This window comes from Sinocyclocheilus anshuiensis, unplaced genomic scaffold, assembly GCF_001515605.1.
Source record: "Sinocyclocheilus anshuiensis isolate Anshui unplaced genomic scaffold, SAMN03320099.WGS_v1.1 scaffold1217, whole genome shotgun sequence".
In the NCBI taxonomy this organism is placed as follows: domain Eukaryota; kingdom Metazoa; phylum Chordata; class Actinopteri; order Cypriniformes; family Cyprinidae; genus Sinocyclocheilus; species Sinocyclocheilus anshuiensis.
Window position 1 is genome coordinate 61,388 of NW_015552619.1, and position 18,032 is coordinate 79,419.

The following is an 18,032-nucleotide window of genomic DNA, read 5'->3' on the forward strand; positions in this document are numbered from 1 at the left end:
TGTGTGCATTGAATTTATTTAATACACGAGTTTCACAATTTGAGTTGAATTACTGAAATAAATGAACTTTTCCACGACATTCTAATTTATTGAGATGCACCTGTATAAGAGACTTCTGTCAAAAACGAAAAAAAAAAAAAAATCTAATGACATACATAAAGTAAACTGTCAATTAACAATGTGATTGTCCTTCCCTATCAGATAATTATACCTACAAAGAGGTTCGCTCCTTCGTAGAAAATAAGATACCCTCCAGAAGCAAGTCGACTCAATTTATGTTGTATAACCGCAAGGCGCTGAGCCGTGTTTACCCTAAGGGCCAGCGGGTGGATTCCTCTAACTATGATCCGTATCCTCTGTGGATGTGCGGATGCCACATGGTGGCACTCAACTTCCAAACCGCTGGTGAGTATGAAGTTGAACATCTCTGTAGTTGTTCTCTATGGAGAAAGCTATCCATTAAGATTCCCACTTATCTCAGTGGTGTTTGTTTAGCTACCTAACGACCTGTGTCATGCCATTTTTGCTTATGGGTATAATAAACTTCACATAAAATGTATTTAGTCAAAATAAACGGCTACTTCTCTCAATGCTTGTAGATGGTGTAATTATACCAGCAGGGGAAAACTACATCACACAAATCAGCCAACCTTTGACCCAAAGTAGTAAACAAGGAAGAGAGGAGATTTACGCAATGAAAGTTAATGTTTCATTGAAATACAAATTTAAGTTTGAATAATTCTTTGCGTAAAGGGGTAGAGTATTAGAAGGATGTAAGAAACATCACTATGTTAAAAGAATAATGTAAAATGAAAATAAGACTAAAATGATTTAAAGACAAAAATATGTAATAAAGGAAATAACATGGGCTCAAACTGTGAGTGTAATTAAATAGCATAGCATTTATTCCATATGTCTGAAAAGTGTTTGTTTTTCTCCTCAGATAAGTACATGCAGCTGAACAGCGCTCTCTTCAGTCTGAATGGAGGAACAGGATATGTGCTGCAACCTGAGCTGATGCGCAGTGATTCATATGACCTTCATCAGGAGAAGAGGAATATCAGATTTACTGTCACCATTAGGGTAAAACATGAGCTTCATTCAAACAGAATAACGTTTATTTAGGTTGAGTTTGAGAGCTGAACAATAACTGTTTTTTTATAAAATAATTGAAAAGATTGTTGATGTTTTTTCTGACGCTCAGGTGATAGGAGCACGACATCTTCCCAAACCAGGACGAAGCATTGCCAGTCCCTTCGTGGAGATCGAATTGTGTGGCCAAACAGAGGACAACAAATTCAAGACTATCGTATGCCGTAAGACGCAGCATTATTTTATCATAACTGAAATACTATTACAGTTTTTATTAATATCTGATTTATTTTTGTGTTTTCATTTTAATTTTATTTAAAGTTTTTCAAAACAATTTTTTATTTTAGTTGTGGTGAACTAAATTAATATTGGTAAGAAGTGGGAAAAGTAAGGAGAAAAAAGGCTTCTGGACTGATTTTATTTCCAGACATTACAATCTTATTTAAAATGATTTGGATTATTCAATCAGAATTTATTCACATAAACAGAAAATTCAGTTAGTTGTCAAAACAACTAACTGTGTGTGTGTGTATATATATATATATATATATATATATATATAGTGTGTGTGTAATTTATATATTTATATTTTATTATAATAATTTTTAAAGTCATTTAAAATTTTACAAAATTCATTATTATATTTTGTATTATTATATTTTTTCTGTAGAGATTTAGTAAGTAAATAAATAAATGTGTCCTCAGATGATAACGGACTGAACCCTATATGGCTCGGGCCGAACTATCAGCCTTCGGAGGCATTTACTTTCAGCGTGTATGAACCAGACCTCACCTTTCTGCGCTTTGTGGTCTTTGAGGAGGACATGTTCTCTGATCCCAACTTCCTGGCCCAGGCTACGTTCCCTGTGAAAGCTGTTCGCTCAGGTAAGTCTATCAGCTTCATTCAATTATTGTTTTGTGAAACAGTGTGCAAATGAAAGCAGATTTAAGTACAAATACTGAGTTGCTGCTTTCACAGGGTACAGATCAGTCCCTTTAAAGAATGGCTTTAGTGAAAATCTGGAGCTGGCATCTCTACTGGTGTATGTTGATATACAGCAGGTGGAGGTAAGAAACATCTTTTAAAACAGGCTTTTTGTTGATGATGTAATAAATTATTTTAAGAAAAGAATATCTCATTTTATTTTATTGAGAATATTATGTTAGTGTAATGGAAATCCCCTGTCATATCTGACTTGTTTCTTCAGAAAGCGCAGGAGGAACTTTACTCCTCCTCGAAACAGTTGCAAAAGAAGCAGGCGGAGTTAAGCAACGAGTTCTGTCTCTACAACTCTCACTCCAACCTGCAGCGCAGTGCGGCCCCCTGATTTCATGTACTCGGAAAAAAATCAACAACAGCAAGTTCTACTCGTGAGGAAAACTAGCAAGTCTAGTTCCCTTCCGGTCTGGTTCTAATGCTCTTATGGGTCTCTTCCTCTCGGTTCTGCTGCTCTATTACTACTGGTTCCCTAACAGGCCCCAAAGACAGGAAGTTGCAGCCATCTCACTTTTGTGGTCACACAGGAACAAATCGCAAAGAGAGTTTGAGCAATACTCACGGGTGAATTCTCAGTGGAAGGTGTAGCTACAGCCCAGAAGTTGTAAAACTCTTTAAATTGAGGGCATGAAAACAGCATGAAGGTTTTTTGTTTGTTTTTTTGCAACTGTGAAACTGTTCATCTGCTGTCTTCATTTGATTGTAACATTTCATTTGCAGCTGTATTAAATGTTTCCTTATTGTCTGAAAATTTAAAATAGCAAACAAGACATGTTATTTATTTGGTTTCTTTCTTGTTTTTAATATGCATAGGACGTTTTATCAGGTTTGTTTGGATATGTAAGCGATAATGCACAGTCTGACAGTTGTTATCTCAAAATAAATGACTTGCTTGTTTTTGTTTTTTTTGGTATAATGGCCATCTGTTTGTACATTATCTCGACTATTACACAGCTACTCACCAAATAAATAAATATGTGGACACGAAATGTTGAATGATGTTTTTTATGCTTTTATTTGTTTATTGTCCTAAAGCTTTCACTATAAGAAAAATGTATAATACACCACATTTTCAGCCTGTTAACAAGACAAACACTGCAATATTATTACAATAATCTCATTCTCACTGCAACTGATAACTTGCCCATAAACAATGTCAGTATAGGAAGCAGAAAATATCAAGAATCAGGTGTTCCAGATATAAAATATAATAAAAACAGGCAGTAAAAGTGCACAGTGTTGCAAAGATATAAGAAGCCTGTCTGACCTTGTTGATTTTAACAATGAGGTATTTTAGCAATCATGCTGTCATTTACAACATGCTGCTGTCTGCGACTTCAGATAGGGACTTCAAAAACGAAGTGCTTGGCTTATATCTGACTTCAGCTCTTGTGATGACATTTCATAATCTCTCATGTAAGCATTTAGTTCTGCAACTGGGGCAAACCATTTGACCAAGATTCACATTAAGCAATCTCAGACAGCTTTCTGCAGTCTCCACTGGTTAAACACAGTTGCTCGTTTTTGATAGTCTGGCCAGATCCCACTATTGAAGTGAAGCTTCTGTCTCCCATTGAACCTGAACATTACAGTATGCAAAACAGTGTTTGTCTGTAGAGGATGTGGGGTTTAATGTAACATAAAACGGGATCTTTAACAAGACATATCAGCAAATATCTGGAACAAATATCAAAAACCCTTAGATGATTCAAGTTTAGGATCAGAAATGAATAAAGAAAGTCTTCGTTCCTATTACAAAGACTGATCAAGACTTTTTACTCATTTGTGTTTTACAAACATTAAAGGTCAAGCAGAACATCATCATCAGTAAAAAGAGAGAAAAAAAGAAAAAAAAAATGCTGCATACAGCTGATTGCAAGGAATATGAGGTTAATAATGGTTCATGCACACTACATGTAGGGTTATTATACTTAAATTATACTCAAAATTAGAGAACAACCTACAATTTCCAAAATTTCAAGGTCACTCCTTAGTCCGATTTGATTTGAAGTTATCCTAACAGGAGTAGAAGGGCAGTTTTTAAGCATATTTCATAAATTAATTGTATTCTGAAACACAGTAAAAAAAACTTAAATGAGATATTTGAAAATAACTGACTAGAGAACACTTACAGATACCTCCAAGTTCTTGGTGTTAATCTGGCACCTGGTGCTAATTTATATGACAAACCTTATTTAACTGATAGCATTCCTCCAATTTTCACTGAGATTACAAGATAGCGGGCCGCTCTAAGGTGACTGAAACCCTGCGAGGAGACGGCTATTGCAAGAGAGTTGGTCATTCCAAATCTGTGATTTCTCAAATATTGCAGCTTTACAATGACATTAGTCCTCCAAAAAGGCCACGTCCACGTAAGAAAAATGGATGAGAAGACAGGATAATGCGGAGACTCACCTTTGCTGTCGTTGTTGTGTGGAGAGAGGAGAACTGGTCCAAAGTTCACTTTAGTGATGAGAGCAAGTTTAATTTATTTGGGTCTGATGGGAAACATTTTGTTCGGCGTCAAACTGAGGAGAGACTGAAGCCCAAGTGTGTAAAGAAGTCAGTGAAAGGTGGAGGAGGAAATGTCATGGTTTGGGGGATGTTTTCTGCAGCAGGAGTTGGGCCTCTTATACAGATACATGGCAGGTGAATGCAAATGTTTATCAGAACCTCCTACAGCAACATGCTGTTTCTTCCCTGCAAGCATCTCCAAATCAGCCTGCAATTTTCATGCAAGACAATGCACCTGTCACACTGCAAAACAGGTAAAGCAGTTCCTTGAAGCTAAGAACATTGAAATAATGAAATGGCCGGCCCAGAGTCCTGATCTCTGGAAAATCCTTGGTAACAAAGTTATGGCTAAAAAAAACCACTACAGTTACTAAACTATGGAAGAGAGCAGAAGAAGAGTGGATCAAGATCACACCAGCGCAGTCTGAAAACTATGTCCTGTGGCCGCAGATGTGCTGAAGTCATTCAAAGCAAGGGCCTCTACACTTCCTACTAATTTCTGACAGCTGTAACCCTCCAAAATTTTAGTTGTAATTTTTCGTGCAACAGTGGTTACTGTTCTCTAATTTTCATCACTGTGTTTTACACAAAATAAAGTTTTTTGTTGAAATGCCTTGATTATTTTGTCAAACATGTTAGTATAGTGGTATACCTATACAGCTAATATTCCTTCAAATTTTGAGCGATAAAGATTAACAATATTTGAACGATGAAGTTTAACCATTTCAGAAAAATCTAGTATTTATAGATTGTTCTCTAATTTTGATCTTCACTGTGTGTGTGCATATATATATATATATATATATATATATTATTAATTTCAGCTATTTGCCAAGGAATCATTTTTTTCATTTTTATTTAGTTTAACTTTATGTAATAAAATAATTAATTAATTAATTATTCATTAAAATTATATAGACATATTTGGGTGAAAAAAACTAATAAAATTTAAATTTAAATTTAAAATTTCACACACACACACACACACACACACACACACACAATACATATAATAGTATCTTAAGGAAACACTGTATACATATTATTTGTGATTTTTAAAAATGTTTTTAAGGACACTAATAAGGAAGATTATTAGGGTTTATAACTTGCAACTTAAAATATCATGTTTTATCTTCTGTCTGGTGCAGTGAAAATATTTAGTTTTTCAATATGGCGATTTTAAAAGCTAGAAAGCAAAAAACCTCGAAAGCATATTTTGTGACAACTGTTAACTTCAGGAAATTGCACATCAGATATATCTCTCACCCGATCTCTCTCTTTCCAGTAAAATCCACTTCTTCTCACAAATTCTTTACATTTTTCTCCACCCCCTTGTTTTAAAAACAAAATGTCTGTGCCACTGTTTGTCTTATAAAATTTTCAATTTCTGCTTGAGAGCATTTTTTATAGATAGAATTTGGAAGATAGAGCTTTCCAAATATTGGTTTGGGGGCTTGTGGCATTTCAAATACAGGTATTTACTGTACTTAATAATTTGGTTTACTTTAAACCAATTCACAGGTAACTTTCATGAAAATGATTTGGGAAGATGATTTTATTTCCTCTCTTGTCCTCTGGAAATGCCTGCTTTTCATCATAGGAAATAAGAAAGCTGATTATGCCACAGGATGTGATTTTTCTCAAGACTGGTTTGGGGAATAACCACTAGACGCCATTTCTCAGTTTGCTTTGCGCACAGAATCAGGAAGGTAAGTGCGTCTGAATATACATCATTTAACTTTTAACAGTTCTTGTTTTGATAAACATAAAAGTGTAAAGCAATCTGATGCCAAAAGCTCTGCCTCTTTACTCTGTGTGTGTCAGATGCAGTGATGGTGGACGGCAGTGAGCGGCATGAGCTGATAGAGGATGAGAGGAGTTGGGTTACTGGGCATCTGCAGACGGGGACTGAAATGATGGTGTATCAGCTGAGGGCTGAAAGACTCACTGTCCAGGTCATTATGGAGAGCATGCAGGTGGCCTTGATACGCTCTGACGACAGGATAGTCAGAGTGTGTAAGTCGCTTCCTTGAAAGTAGACTTGAATCAAATCAATAAATTAATGCTTTTTAAAATAGCAGTTATATTATTTTACACTAATGTCTAAGAAAGTGGTCCTAAGTTCCTACTTACGCACTAATTCTGGCCTCAATTTTCAGAAGATGTGCTTATGCAAGCACTGGTATTTATTCAAAGAAATACTGATGATATACTGTAGCTTATAAATTCGGTTTTGTATTTTACTACATCTGTGTTTATGTATCGCAGTGGACATTTTTGAGTTCAAGGAGGTTCGCAAGTGGGAGACTTTCAAAGATTTCCAGCGATTTAATGAGAGCAGGGGCAGTAAATTTCGACGAATCTTTTGCCAATCTGAAAAAGAGCTCCAGCAGGACAACAAAACCTGTTTCACCATTTTCTATGGATCAGAGTTTATTTTAAAATCGCTGAGTCTAAAAGGTATGTAACAAGTTCCTCACGCATTTTAAGTTCACAATAAGGCAACAAGATGTTTATTTAGTAGGCTAGCATATAACAACTGTTATAGCTATACTAGCATTCAATGGTTTGGGGTCTGTAAGATTTTATTTTATTTTTTAAATACATTTTGTTAAGCAAGGATGCATTAAATTGATCTAAAGAAGATTTCTATTACAAATAAACGCTGTTCTATTGAACTTTATATTTATGAAATAATCCTTTAAAAATGTAATTTTTTCCACAAAAATATTAAGCAACACAACCGTTTTCAACATTAATAATGAATAAGAAATGTTTCTTAAGCACCAAATCAGCATATTAGAATGATTTCTGAAAGATCATGTCACACTGAAGCCTGGAGCAATGGCTGCTGAAAATTCAGCTTTGCATCACAGGAATAAATTACATTTTAAAATATATTAAAATAGAAACGGCTATTTAAATTGTAATAATATTTCAGAATATTACTGTGTTTACTGTTTTTGATCAAACAATTGCAGCCTTGGTGAGCATAATAGACTTCTTTCAAAAACGTTCAAAAATCTTGACCCCAAACTTTCGAACCATAATAATAATGTTGTCCAAGCTAGTTCATGCTAGTTAGTATTACAGCATATGCATATTTCCCACCAGCAAAACTTAACTAATGAAGCTGGTCTTTTTGGTTGACCAAAGAAGTCTTGCTGGTTAAGCTATAGCTAAAAAGGGACAGCAGTACAGTATCATCACCAACATCTAAAACATAACATATGCTGGTAAACAGATATGCTAGCAATAGTACACTTACCAGAATGGTCCCAATGGAGCACCCTGAGGTTTCAAGTCTCAGTGTGGTGGACAATCATGATCATCTCACCACTTCATTTTGTCAATATGATAGTCTTGTTGTGCTTATTCTGTAAGAGCCTTTGCTGTTCCACAGCTGATTCAGTGGAGGATGCAGAGAAATGGCTGACAGGACTAGAGTTACTCAGACAAGAGACACTGACGGCTCACACACCAGAGATTATAGAGAGGTACACACACACACACACACACACACACACACACACACACACACACACACACACACACACACACACACATATAGATAGTGTACCTTGTGTATCCATAAACCATAATACAAATCAACAAACATTTCATTCTTTGTTTTTCCCTCTACTGTAGTTGGCTGAGGAAGCAGATGTACTCGGTTGATCAATCAAAGAAAAACAGGTTCTCCTTTTCTCTTTCGCCTTCTTCTCAACCAGTCTCACTTTTGTTTCGGTCTCAGCTCATTATTGTTTCTCTCTCAGCATCACCCTGAAAGAGCTCAAGTCTCTTTTGCCACAGATGAACTTCACTGTACCAGGTGGACATTTTCTGGAGGACAGATTTGTGGTACAAATAATAGTGAAACACTGAATTCTCCATTTACATTTATGCATTTACAGATGCTTTTATCTGAAGCGAGTTGGGATTTGCATTTTACACTATCTACTCTCTAAGGAGTAGTTTTGTTTGTTTTTTTAAACACATTTAACACAAGTGTATTTTCAGGAGGTGGAAGCAAAAGATTATTGCCTGGATATTCAGCAGTTTCACAAATTCTACAATTTTTTAATATTTGAAAACCAGAAGATGGTTAGTGTGCAGTTTATTTATTTTTTAATGTTTCATTGTATTTAATTGTTATTTGAGTATCAGTTCCATTATTTATCAATGTTATTTGTAGTATTGAATGGAACATTTACTTGTTTAAGCATGATAAAAAAAAATTCATTTTTTATTTTTATGATTTGTTATTAGTTGCTAGAAGAGTTTGAAAAGGGGCCTGCAGCTTTCATAATAAGGTAACAAAATTTTAAAGGAGCCATATCATGATAATTTTACTTGATTAAAAAAATAAATAAATATGTGTACTATGAAAACTATATTTGTTTTTATATGTATTTCTCTGCAGTAATACTGATAGTCCTGAATCTTCTATAGTTCCCCTCTATGATTTTCAAAACTTTCTTTTATATCGACAGAAGGTAAGACCAATGTCTTCCTTGAATATTATCTTATCTTTTATACATCTAGCCTACTGTTTAAAAGTTTGGGGTCTGTGCGATTTTTTATATATTTGAATGAAGAATCTTATGCTCACCAAAGCAAATAATATTCTAAAATATTATTACAATTTAAAATGACTGTTTTCTATTTTAATATATTTAAAAATGTAATTTATTCCTTTGATGGCAAAGCTGAATTTTCAGCAGCCATTATTCCAGTGTCACATGATCCTTTAGAAATCATTCTAATATGCTGATTTGCTGCTCAAGAAACATGTCTTTTTGAGTATGAATGTTGAAAAGAAATATTTAATTTGAAAATCAACTGTATATTTGTTTTCTGACCGTAGGAGGCCTGGGCCAAAAATTTGAACCGGGTTCAGGAGTTGATGACCATTTTCATCGATGACACCATGAGGAAGACCAACGATCCAACGCTTACTGTTGGAGAGGTACAAGTTATAGAGATCTGTTTAGTTTGATGTCAACACGTGAAATAAATCTATAAAACAGAAAATCAGTACAAAATGTTTCTGTCTTTCTAGTTCCTCAGTTTTCTCTTCTCCAAAGAGAACTCGATTTGGGATGAGAAGTTCTCTGAGATTTGCCCACTGGACATGAACAATCCTCTGTCACACTACTGGATCAACTCTTCTCACAACACGTCAGTGCTGCAGTTCTTCATGCTCTTAACACACATGCAGCAGTTTCTCCTCTTCATGATGAACTTCCTGTGCTACTTCATGTGTTTTGCTTTTATTCACAGATATTTGACTGGAGATCAACTGCGCAGTGAGTCCTCAACAGAAGCTTATGTGCGCTGCCTGAGGCTGGGTTGCCGCTGTATTGAATGTCAGTGAACAACGTACCAGTTTTGCTTAGAAAACTTTTATATTGCATGGTTATAATTCCTATTATTTGATATCGGGCCCTATGTTATTATGTATTCTGTTTTGTGTAATGCAGTGGACTGCTGGAATGGTCCAGAAGAACCTGTCATATACCATGGAAGGACCATGACCTCCAAGATAAAGTTTAAGGATGTGGTGAAGGCCATCAATGATCATGCTTTTATAACATCTGAGTTAGTAATCAACCACACACACATTGAATTATCATTGTGCAATGTAAATGTAACATTCAACAATCTTATTTTCATCTCTTTTGGCAGGTATCCTGTGGTGCTGTCCATAGAAGAACACTGTGACATCAAGCAGCAGAAAATGATGGCTCAGATGTTACGAGATGTTTTCCAAGATAAGCTCCTGACTGAGCCGCTGGAACCAGAAGCAGATGATCTACCCTCACCAAACCAGCTGAAAGGCAAGATCATCATCAAGGTGGGGAAAAAAGTCAAATTTGTCAGCTGACGTGGTTGAACTAAATTTAGTAGGAAAAACTGCAGAGATCCTTCAGTTGCTTCAGTCTCTAATGTAACATGACTTATGAAGATTTCAGTGTGTAGCAGACTAGGAATATACATTTTGTAGTATCATCATTAAAGTGCATGATTCCCTGTTTATTCTCTTCAACAGCACCAGAAAATAAAAGAGAGCAATCACACTGTTAAGGTATCCACAAAACATGCTTTCCAAAAAATATAAAATGTAAACAACTGCTTTTTTACATTTACATTTACATTTACATTTAGTCATTTAGCAGACGCTTTTATCCAAAGCGACTTACAATTGGGGGATACATAAAGCGATTCTTCTTAAGAGGCAAACAGACACAGGAAGTGGTTGTAATACCAAGTTCTTAGACATTGTTCAAATAAGTACAAGCTAGAAAGAGAAGGAATAAATAAAGAGAGAGAGTTTTTTTTTTTATTTATTTTTTTTAATTTATTTATTTTTAAAAAAAATTTTTTTTTTATGATGAAGTCAAGTAGCTTCGAAAGAGATGGGTTTTCAGCTGTCGCTTGAAAATTGTCAGGGATTCAGCATTCCGGATAGGGGTGGGAAGATTGTTCCACCAGCCAGGAGTGGTGAACGAGAATGTTCTGGAAAGTGATTTTGAGCCTCTCTGTGATGGTACCACGAGGCGTCGCTCACTAGCGGATCTCAGACTTCTGAAGGGGATGTAGATTCGTAGTAGTGAGTGGAAGTAGGCGGGTGCTGAGTCTGTGGCTGTTCTATATGCAAGCATCAATGTCTTGAACTTGATTCGAGCCGCAACCGGTAGCCAGTGCAAGGAGATAAAGAGAGGTGTAACATGGGCTCTTTTGGGCTCGTTGAAGACCAGTCGTACCGCTGCATTCTGAATCATTTGTAGAGGTTTGATTGTGCTTGATGGAAGTCCAGCCAGAAGAGCATTGCAGTAGTCCAGCCTAGAGATGACAAGGGCCTGGACAAGAAGTTGTGCAGCATGCTCCGTTAGAAAGGGCCTGATCTTTCTGATGTTGTGCAATGCAAACCTGCAAGATCGAGCGGTCTTTGCAATGTGGTCTTTGAAGGTCAGCTGGTTATCAAAAGTTACACCAAGATTTCTGACCGAAGTTGATGGGGTAATTGTAGAAGAACCTAGCTGGATGGAGAAATCACTCATGTAACAAACAACCCAAACTCTGTTTATGTATAATATGAAATATTAATTAAGTCCATTACATTGGGGGAATTTAGGCTTTGTTTACACTACATGCAATTCAAAAGAATGTTTTTTTAAATCCGACATACAGTATATGAACATGGTCACAAACAGTATTTTTGTGTTAACACTGAAGCACATTGCATTTGTATGTGAGTGTGAACATAAAACGATGATGGATCTCTTAAAATTTGCTGAAAATGTACTCACCCTCAGGCCATCCAAGATGTAGATGAGTTTCATCACAGTAATCCACAAGTAATTGACTCCAGTCAATCAATTAACTTCTTGTTAAGCAAAAAGCTGTGTTTGTAAGAAACAAATCCATGATTAAAGCATTTGAACTTTAAACCATTGCATCTGGCCAAAATACAAGTCCAAAATCCATAAAAACGCTTCCTCCTAAGGGTGTGCGATATTGACAAAAAATAATATCTCGATATTTTCTGGGATTTTATCGATAACGATAATTAGACGATATTTTGCTGAGTGTGTTATTGTGCTGGTATCTTAAGGACTGCCGTGGACAGCTGACTCCTAAAGTTTTTGATATTCTTCATATTCTGTGTGATGGTCAGTTTACACTGATAGAAATGAATCTTTTCCAATATGTTTACATTTATTTTTACCTTTTTTTGGACATTTTTTACCTTTATAAAGCCATTTTTCCAAAAAAGTTATATTTTGAGTCAAATTCTTACATTTAATCAGTGAATTAGAATAATAAGACATTTGGGCTGTTACCAAGCAAATGAAATCAGTATCAACAAAATTCATCTTTTTTAATTAAAATGTAAATATTTAATAAAAAATTAAAACCGCCAGTAGGTGGCAGCAAGTCACTCTTAAAGGAGTGGTTGATTGCGATTTCACTTTTTTAACGTTAGTGTGTAATGTTGCTGTTTGAGCATAAACAATATCTGCAAAGTTGCTGTGCTGAAAGTTAAATGCAAACGGGAGATATCATCTTTTAAAATTCTGGCAGTTTAATGCCTACAAAAACGGCTTGTAGGGACTACAACAAGTTACTTCCTGGGTTCGTGACATCACAAACCCCGCCCCCGGGAACATGAAACGAAGGGGGTGAGGTCATGCTGCACTGCTTTAGAGAAGAGGAAGAGAAAACTAGGGGCGCACGTAAAAATCTATTCATATATGAATCGCGATTCTGTCTTCTAGGGTTGTGCCGATAGACGATAGTATCGTGTATCGACGATAGAGATATGGACGATAGCAGATGTCTTTGTCGATAGTCAAGACGATATTAGGCTCATTCTCCTATTAATGTATTAAATAATAATAATAATAATAATAATAATTATTATTATTATAATTTGGCGGCCCATATATATTATTATCAAATTGCCCCGCTTTTTCATTCAGCACTGTATTTCACACACACATGCGCAAATGAGGAGCCTGTAGCCGGTGAAGGAGTCTCCAACCACAAACACAGACACATATCGTCTGCTGATATAAGGTATTTCGTTGCACTTTAACAAGTAATCTGAACGGCCTATATATGTGCAATATTTTAACCGAGCCCTCACTAACTAAGTTTAATGCCACAGTTATGTTAGAAATAAAAGCTTTTAAATAGCTTGTAAAAGCAGCGTGCGCATTTTACTTTCACTTTCAAATAGAGGCAATTCCGTTGCACTTTAACAAGTAATCTGAACGGCCTATATATGTGCAATATTTTAACCGAGCCCTCACTAACTAAGTTTAATGCCACAGTTATGTTAGAAATAAAAGCTTTTAAATAGCTTGTAAAAGCAGCGTGCGCATTTTACTTTCACTTTCAAATAGCGGCAATTCGGCATAAAGCAATTGTTCGTTTGAATTTACCCTCTTTTCCTCGCTTTCCTTCGCTTTTAAATAGCTTAAATTGATTAACTCTATGACTATATGAACTATATGAAATGATATAAATATATACATTTTCTGTCCCCATATTTAGAATTTTGTGATCATTCTAAATGCATTTTAATAGACTGAATCATGTAGTGAAAGAACGCACTCTAAATGCGCACTCGCTAGTCTAGACTTCATGTAATGAAAGCATGCGCTCTGTAGGGGTGTTTTGAATGTTTTTGCAAAATACTCGATAATGTCAAATCGCACAACAACAATTACGATATTATCGCAGAAGATATATATCGCACACCCCTACATCACATTAACGGGAAACAATCTAAATGGGCAACAGTTATTTGGGACTGTTTTTGCTTGTAAACTGTGTTTGATCTGTGCATATTTCTCTACTGATTCAGACAAGAACTTTTTCACTTGAGAAAGCAATATTACGGATAGAGGTATTTTAGGTTTGCAGTGGAAGACGTCTTAATGATGAATTTGTTTATATAAATCATGTGGATTACTTGTGGATTATTGTGATGTTTTTATCAGCTGTTTGGACTCTCATTCTGACGGCACCCATTCACTGCAGAGGATCCATCAGTAGGCAAGTGATGTAATGCTAAATTTCTCTAAATCTGTTGCAACATCTTGGAAGGCCTGAGGATGAGTAAATTTTCAGGAAATTTTTTGAGTGACTGATTCTTTTAACATCTGACCTCATTCGTAACAGAATCAATGCACATGTTTGCATTCATTTTTTGATGTATCATATGTCAGTTTTCTGTTTGCTCTGAACAGCTGGAGGAAGAAAGGGGAAACACAACTGTGAAAAGAAAATTAGACAGCTTCAAGAAAATTGGAAACACTTACAGGGAGAAGGTGCACGTTTTACACATGTGTCTTTCTGTGATACATTTTTATTTTCCATATCAAACAGATTTTCTCCATCAGCGAATTTAAAATCTTTTTGCCAACAGTGTGTCAAATTTAAAGGATCTGATTGACGTTTTAGGAGGCAGCTTTAGGTCATTTCATAATTTCTCATATTTCAAAGCAGATAAGAAAAGCTAAAGAAAACCGTGTTGTGGAGAAGGAAGGAGAGCTTTGCATATGGGATCCAATAGATAAGGTGCTTTAAATTAATTTTTTGCTGTTACTCATTCATAGTCATAATAATAACTTATTCATAGATGATAATTTATATATTTTCAATCTAGAGGTTTTACAGGCATGACTGTGTGATCTCAGATAATAAGCTATACTATTCTGAAGAGAAGTTGGAGGAAGACAGTCCTGAGGTAAGTGACTCATTGTCTTTGTTAAAAAGTCAGTTCAGGTCATGGGAAGACAAGCCACTTTCAGAAGCTTTTTATGCACTTTCACATTTGCTTGTGAACTCTTCTTTCTGAAACATTCAGGACGGCTCAGAGCTGCACCTGTCAGAGCCCTGGTTTCATGGACCGTTGGCTGAGGGCAGAATAACCGCTGAAAAACTCTTGCGTGATTTCTGCAAAGGGAGGGATGAAAAAGATGGAACCTTCCTGGTCCGAGAGAGTGAAACATTCATCAGAATCTACAATATCTCCCTCTGGTACTTACTCTGCCCAGCCTTTCACTATTCTCTTTTTTGAAATTCTTTCAGAAAAAAGGTTTGAAGCTCGTTCCTAAATTAATTTTCATTTCACATGTTAAAATTTTCCTCACACTGTTAATATTGTGGTTTGTTGATTTTCGTACTCTTTACTCTTTTGGTTGGTAGATTACCAACTTTTTATGTATTTTACATTGCATTGGACAAATGTTTAGCACGAGGCTTACATCTTATATTCACAAAGACAAATAATGCGAAAGAAAATGTCGATATAATAATATTCTGTGTGCTCTCTGTAGGACGAGCGAGAGAATTCAGCACTACAGAATTTTCTGTTCCTCAGAAAATGGTCAATGGTACTTCTACTTGACAAGCAAGCAGCGCTTTCCTAGTATGTGTGCCTTGATCAAGTATTACACACGTAATCTGATCAAGTATGATAGATTCAATCTGCGCCTCAACGGTTTCCTGCCTCGCCTCAATTTTGTGCCTTACCACCAAATAGGGTAAGAAGAAAAGATGAATTTCAAATTTAAACACTTACTCATATACATACAAATTCCAATGACAGATCATTGTTCTGTCACTGAAACTAGAAATATCTGGACACAAACATATCTGTGTTGTCATATTTAGGTGGTTTTACAGTAACCTGAGTCAAGCCGAAGCAGAAGACTATCTTCTGAGGATCCCTCGAGATGGAGCCTTCCTCGTCAGACAAAGAGAAGAGCCTGACACCTTTACCCTTTCCATCAGGTTCCTCAGTTTTTTCCTTTTCATTTCTTTACTGTACTCCTAACAGACACTTACTTTCCTCTCAGTATGTATTTTTATTTGTTTATTTGTTACTCAGAGTTGACGGGGATGTCGAACATTATCTGATTTACAAATACAACAGCAAGTATGTGTTGGCAGACGCCTACGAGTTTGGTAGCCTTGAGGACCTGGTTAGCTGTTTTCGTGACGAGCTTTTCTACGGCAAGACAAAACTACGCTACCCTGTAACACCACAGTTAGTGGAGCGCTTCTGTATGGTGAGAGAAGAGAGAATAGATAAGAGAAACAAATTAGCCACAGAACCTAAAAGAGATACAATAATTGTGACCATCTCTAAACTGTAGTTTTGTATAATTTTGTCTTTGCAGGTGGATATCTCAACATGTGACAGCGAACAGTACAGTGAGGTAAGTATGATGGGGCAAATATTTGTGCAATGGTCAATGGTCAGATTTCCCAAAAGTATTGGGAAATTTAGTGTAAGTTTATAATATTCTACAATTTATAACTTAAAATATATGAATTTCATTGTATTAGATCACAAAATATCACACCAAGTGGCATCATTTCTCAGACATTTTTAAAAAAATATTTAACTTTTTTTATTTTATTTTAATAGATGCATGAAGTCAGCTACCTTATATCTAAAATATTAAAGATAATTAATTCAAATAATTGATTTTACTATAATATATATAAAACGGAAAAAAAGTACGTATGTATATGTATAAACTGATTTGAGCTCAGTGATTCTTTCAGGTTGCTAAAGACAATCCTTTAGGCGACCAGTGTAAAGGTGTGGTGGACATCTCAAAGTGTACTGTTGGTAAGATTGTTTTGCCACTTGTGTGAATATGTTTTGTACACATACACACTAAGACTAGAAACTAAGCTAAGCTGTGACATGCATATAAAATCTCACCAATAAGATTATTCTCATTATTTTCAATAATCAATGCTCTATGAAAAAATCTCCCCTCGATTTACAAAATATAAAACTTTAAACCTCTCTTCCTTGTTGATTTTAATGGGTTCTCCTCAGCATGCAAAGCCAAGCATGCCAGGCCCCTCGTGGTGACCCTTTTGAATAGGGAGAATTTGAAGCTAATTGAGTTCACGTGTGAGATCGTGGAGCAGGTGGACCAATGGTACCAAGTGCTTCTGAACATCATCCAAAACGAGCAGAGTTTGGGGAAAGCGGTTTGTCTTTCTTTCCTCACTAACTCACATTCAATATCTGTTATTGTGCTTGATTATCAATAGTGTATCTTTCTCTTTATATTTCTATATGTTTGATGACCAATAGTTCCTGTGAATATCTATGCGCTGACAATATCTCCCTTACTTCTCGAAATAGAGAAGAGCAGAAATGGAGTCAAAAACCAATATAGCTGTTGAGATTTCAGACATGGTGGTATACTGCCAATCTATCAAGAAAAAGACTTTTGGTACGTAATTTACAGAAAATTACACAAATGAAACAAAAAATGTGGAACTAACTAAAATGAAAAGCAGCTGTACTTTATCATACACATCAGCATTAAACAAAACAATTTCAAGGCCACGTTCAAAACATTCCAGAAATGTTTTGAGGTAAGTGAACCTGACATTTCATTCCATTTATTATTCCATTCTGCACTTTTATGACCTCTCAGAAAATTACAACTACAAAGAGGTGCGTTCCGTTCCGGATAACATGGTTCCAAAAGAGGGGAATGAAACCGCTGTGGAGAAGTCAGACATTATTCTGGAGTATAACCGCAAAGCGCTGACCCGTGTGTATCCCTGCAGTGGGCGAGTTGATTCCTCTAACTTTGACCCTTGTCCTTCATGGAAACTAGGCTGCCAAATGGTGGCTCTCAACTTCCAAACTGCTGGTAAGTGAAAGAAGAGAAAATGTTACATGATTTGAATGAAGTATCTTAAAGCGGTCAAACGACGTTGCTAAAAAGAACATTATTTTGTGTATTTGGTGTAATGCAATGTGTTTATGTGGTTTAAGGTTCAAAAAACACATTATTTACCATATAATGTACATTATTGTTGCTCCTCTATGCCCCGCCTTTCTGAAACGCATCGATTTTTACAAAGCTCATCG

The 18,032-nt window shown here is 35.8% G+C and overlaps 2 protein-coding genes across 2 annotated transcripts in view; both read left to right on the top strand.

Annotated features, from left to right (window-relative positions):
• Positions 1-3,069, top strand: part of plcg2 (phospholipase C, gamma 2) — an 18,728-nt gene extending 15,659 nt beyond the window's left edge. The window contains exons 27-32 of the mRNA XM_016457437.1: positions 202-405; positions 944-1,083; positions 1,205-1,316; positions 1,798-1,977; positions 2,072-2,160; positions 2,301-3,069. Of these exons, the coding sequence (XP_016312923.1) occupies positions 202-405; positions 944-1,083; positions 1,205-1,316; positions 1,798-1,977; positions 2,072-2,160; positions 2,301-2,420 (845 nt within the window). The 3' untranslated portion in view covers positions 2,421-3,069. The remainder of the gene's footprint in view (positions 1-201; positions 406-943; positions 1,084-1,204; positions 1,317-1,797; positions 1,978-2,071; positions 2,161-2,300) is intronic.
• A 3,366-nt stretch (positions 3,070-6,435) lies between these two features.
• Positions 6,436-18,032, top strand: part of LOC107666218 (1-phosphatidylinositol 4,5-bisphosphate phosphodiesterase gamma-2) — a 16,083-nt gene continuing 4,486 nt past the window's right edge. Inside the window, exons 1-26 of the mRNA XM_016457434.1 lie at positions 6,436-6,619; positions 6,872-7,063; positions 8,007-8,100; positions 8,252-8,299; positions 8,380-8,464; positions 8,624-8,707; positions 8,873-8,916; positions 9,027-9,099; positions 9,471-9,572; positions 9,666-9,784; positions 9,887-9,972; positions 10,087-10,204; positions 10,292-10,460; positions 10,656-10,691; positions 14,365-14,445; positions 14,624-14,695; positions 14,784-14,868; positions 14,983-15,157; positions 15,457-15,663; positions 15,794-15,913; positions 16,011-16,191; positions 16,303-16,341; positions 16,694-16,760; positions 16,977-17,134; positions 17,292-17,382; positions 17,590-17,811. Coding sequence (XP_016312920.1) covers positions 6,436-6,619; positions 6,872-7,063; positions 8,007-8,100; positions 8,252-8,299; positions 8,380-8,464; positions 8,624-8,707; positions 8,873-8,916; positions 9,027-9,099; positions 9,471-9,572; positions 9,666-9,784; positions 9,887-9,972; positions 10,087-10,204; positions 10,292-10,460; positions 10,656-10,691; positions 14,365-14,445; positions 14,624-14,695; positions 14,784-14,868; positions 14,983-15,157; positions 15,457-15,663; positions 15,794-15,913; positions 16,011-16,191; positions 16,303-16,341; positions 16,694-16,760; positions 16,977-17,134; positions 17,292-17,382; positions 17,590-17,811 — 2,932 coding nt within the window. The remainder of the gene's footprint in view (positions 6,620-6,871; positions 7,064-8,006; positions 8,101-8,251; positions 8,300-8,379; positions 8,465-8,623; positions 8,708-8,872; positions 8,917-9,026; positions 9,100-9,470; positions 9,573-9,665; positions 9,785-9,886; positions 9,973-10,086; positions 10,205-10,291; positions 10,461-10,655; positions 10,692-14,364; positions 14,446-14,623; positions 14,696-14,783; positions 14,869-14,982; positions 15,158-15,456; positions 15,664-15,793; positions 15,914-16,010; positions 16,192-16,302; positions 16,342-16,693; positions 16,761-16,976; positions 17,135-17,291; positions 17,383-17,589; positions 17,812-18,032) is intronic.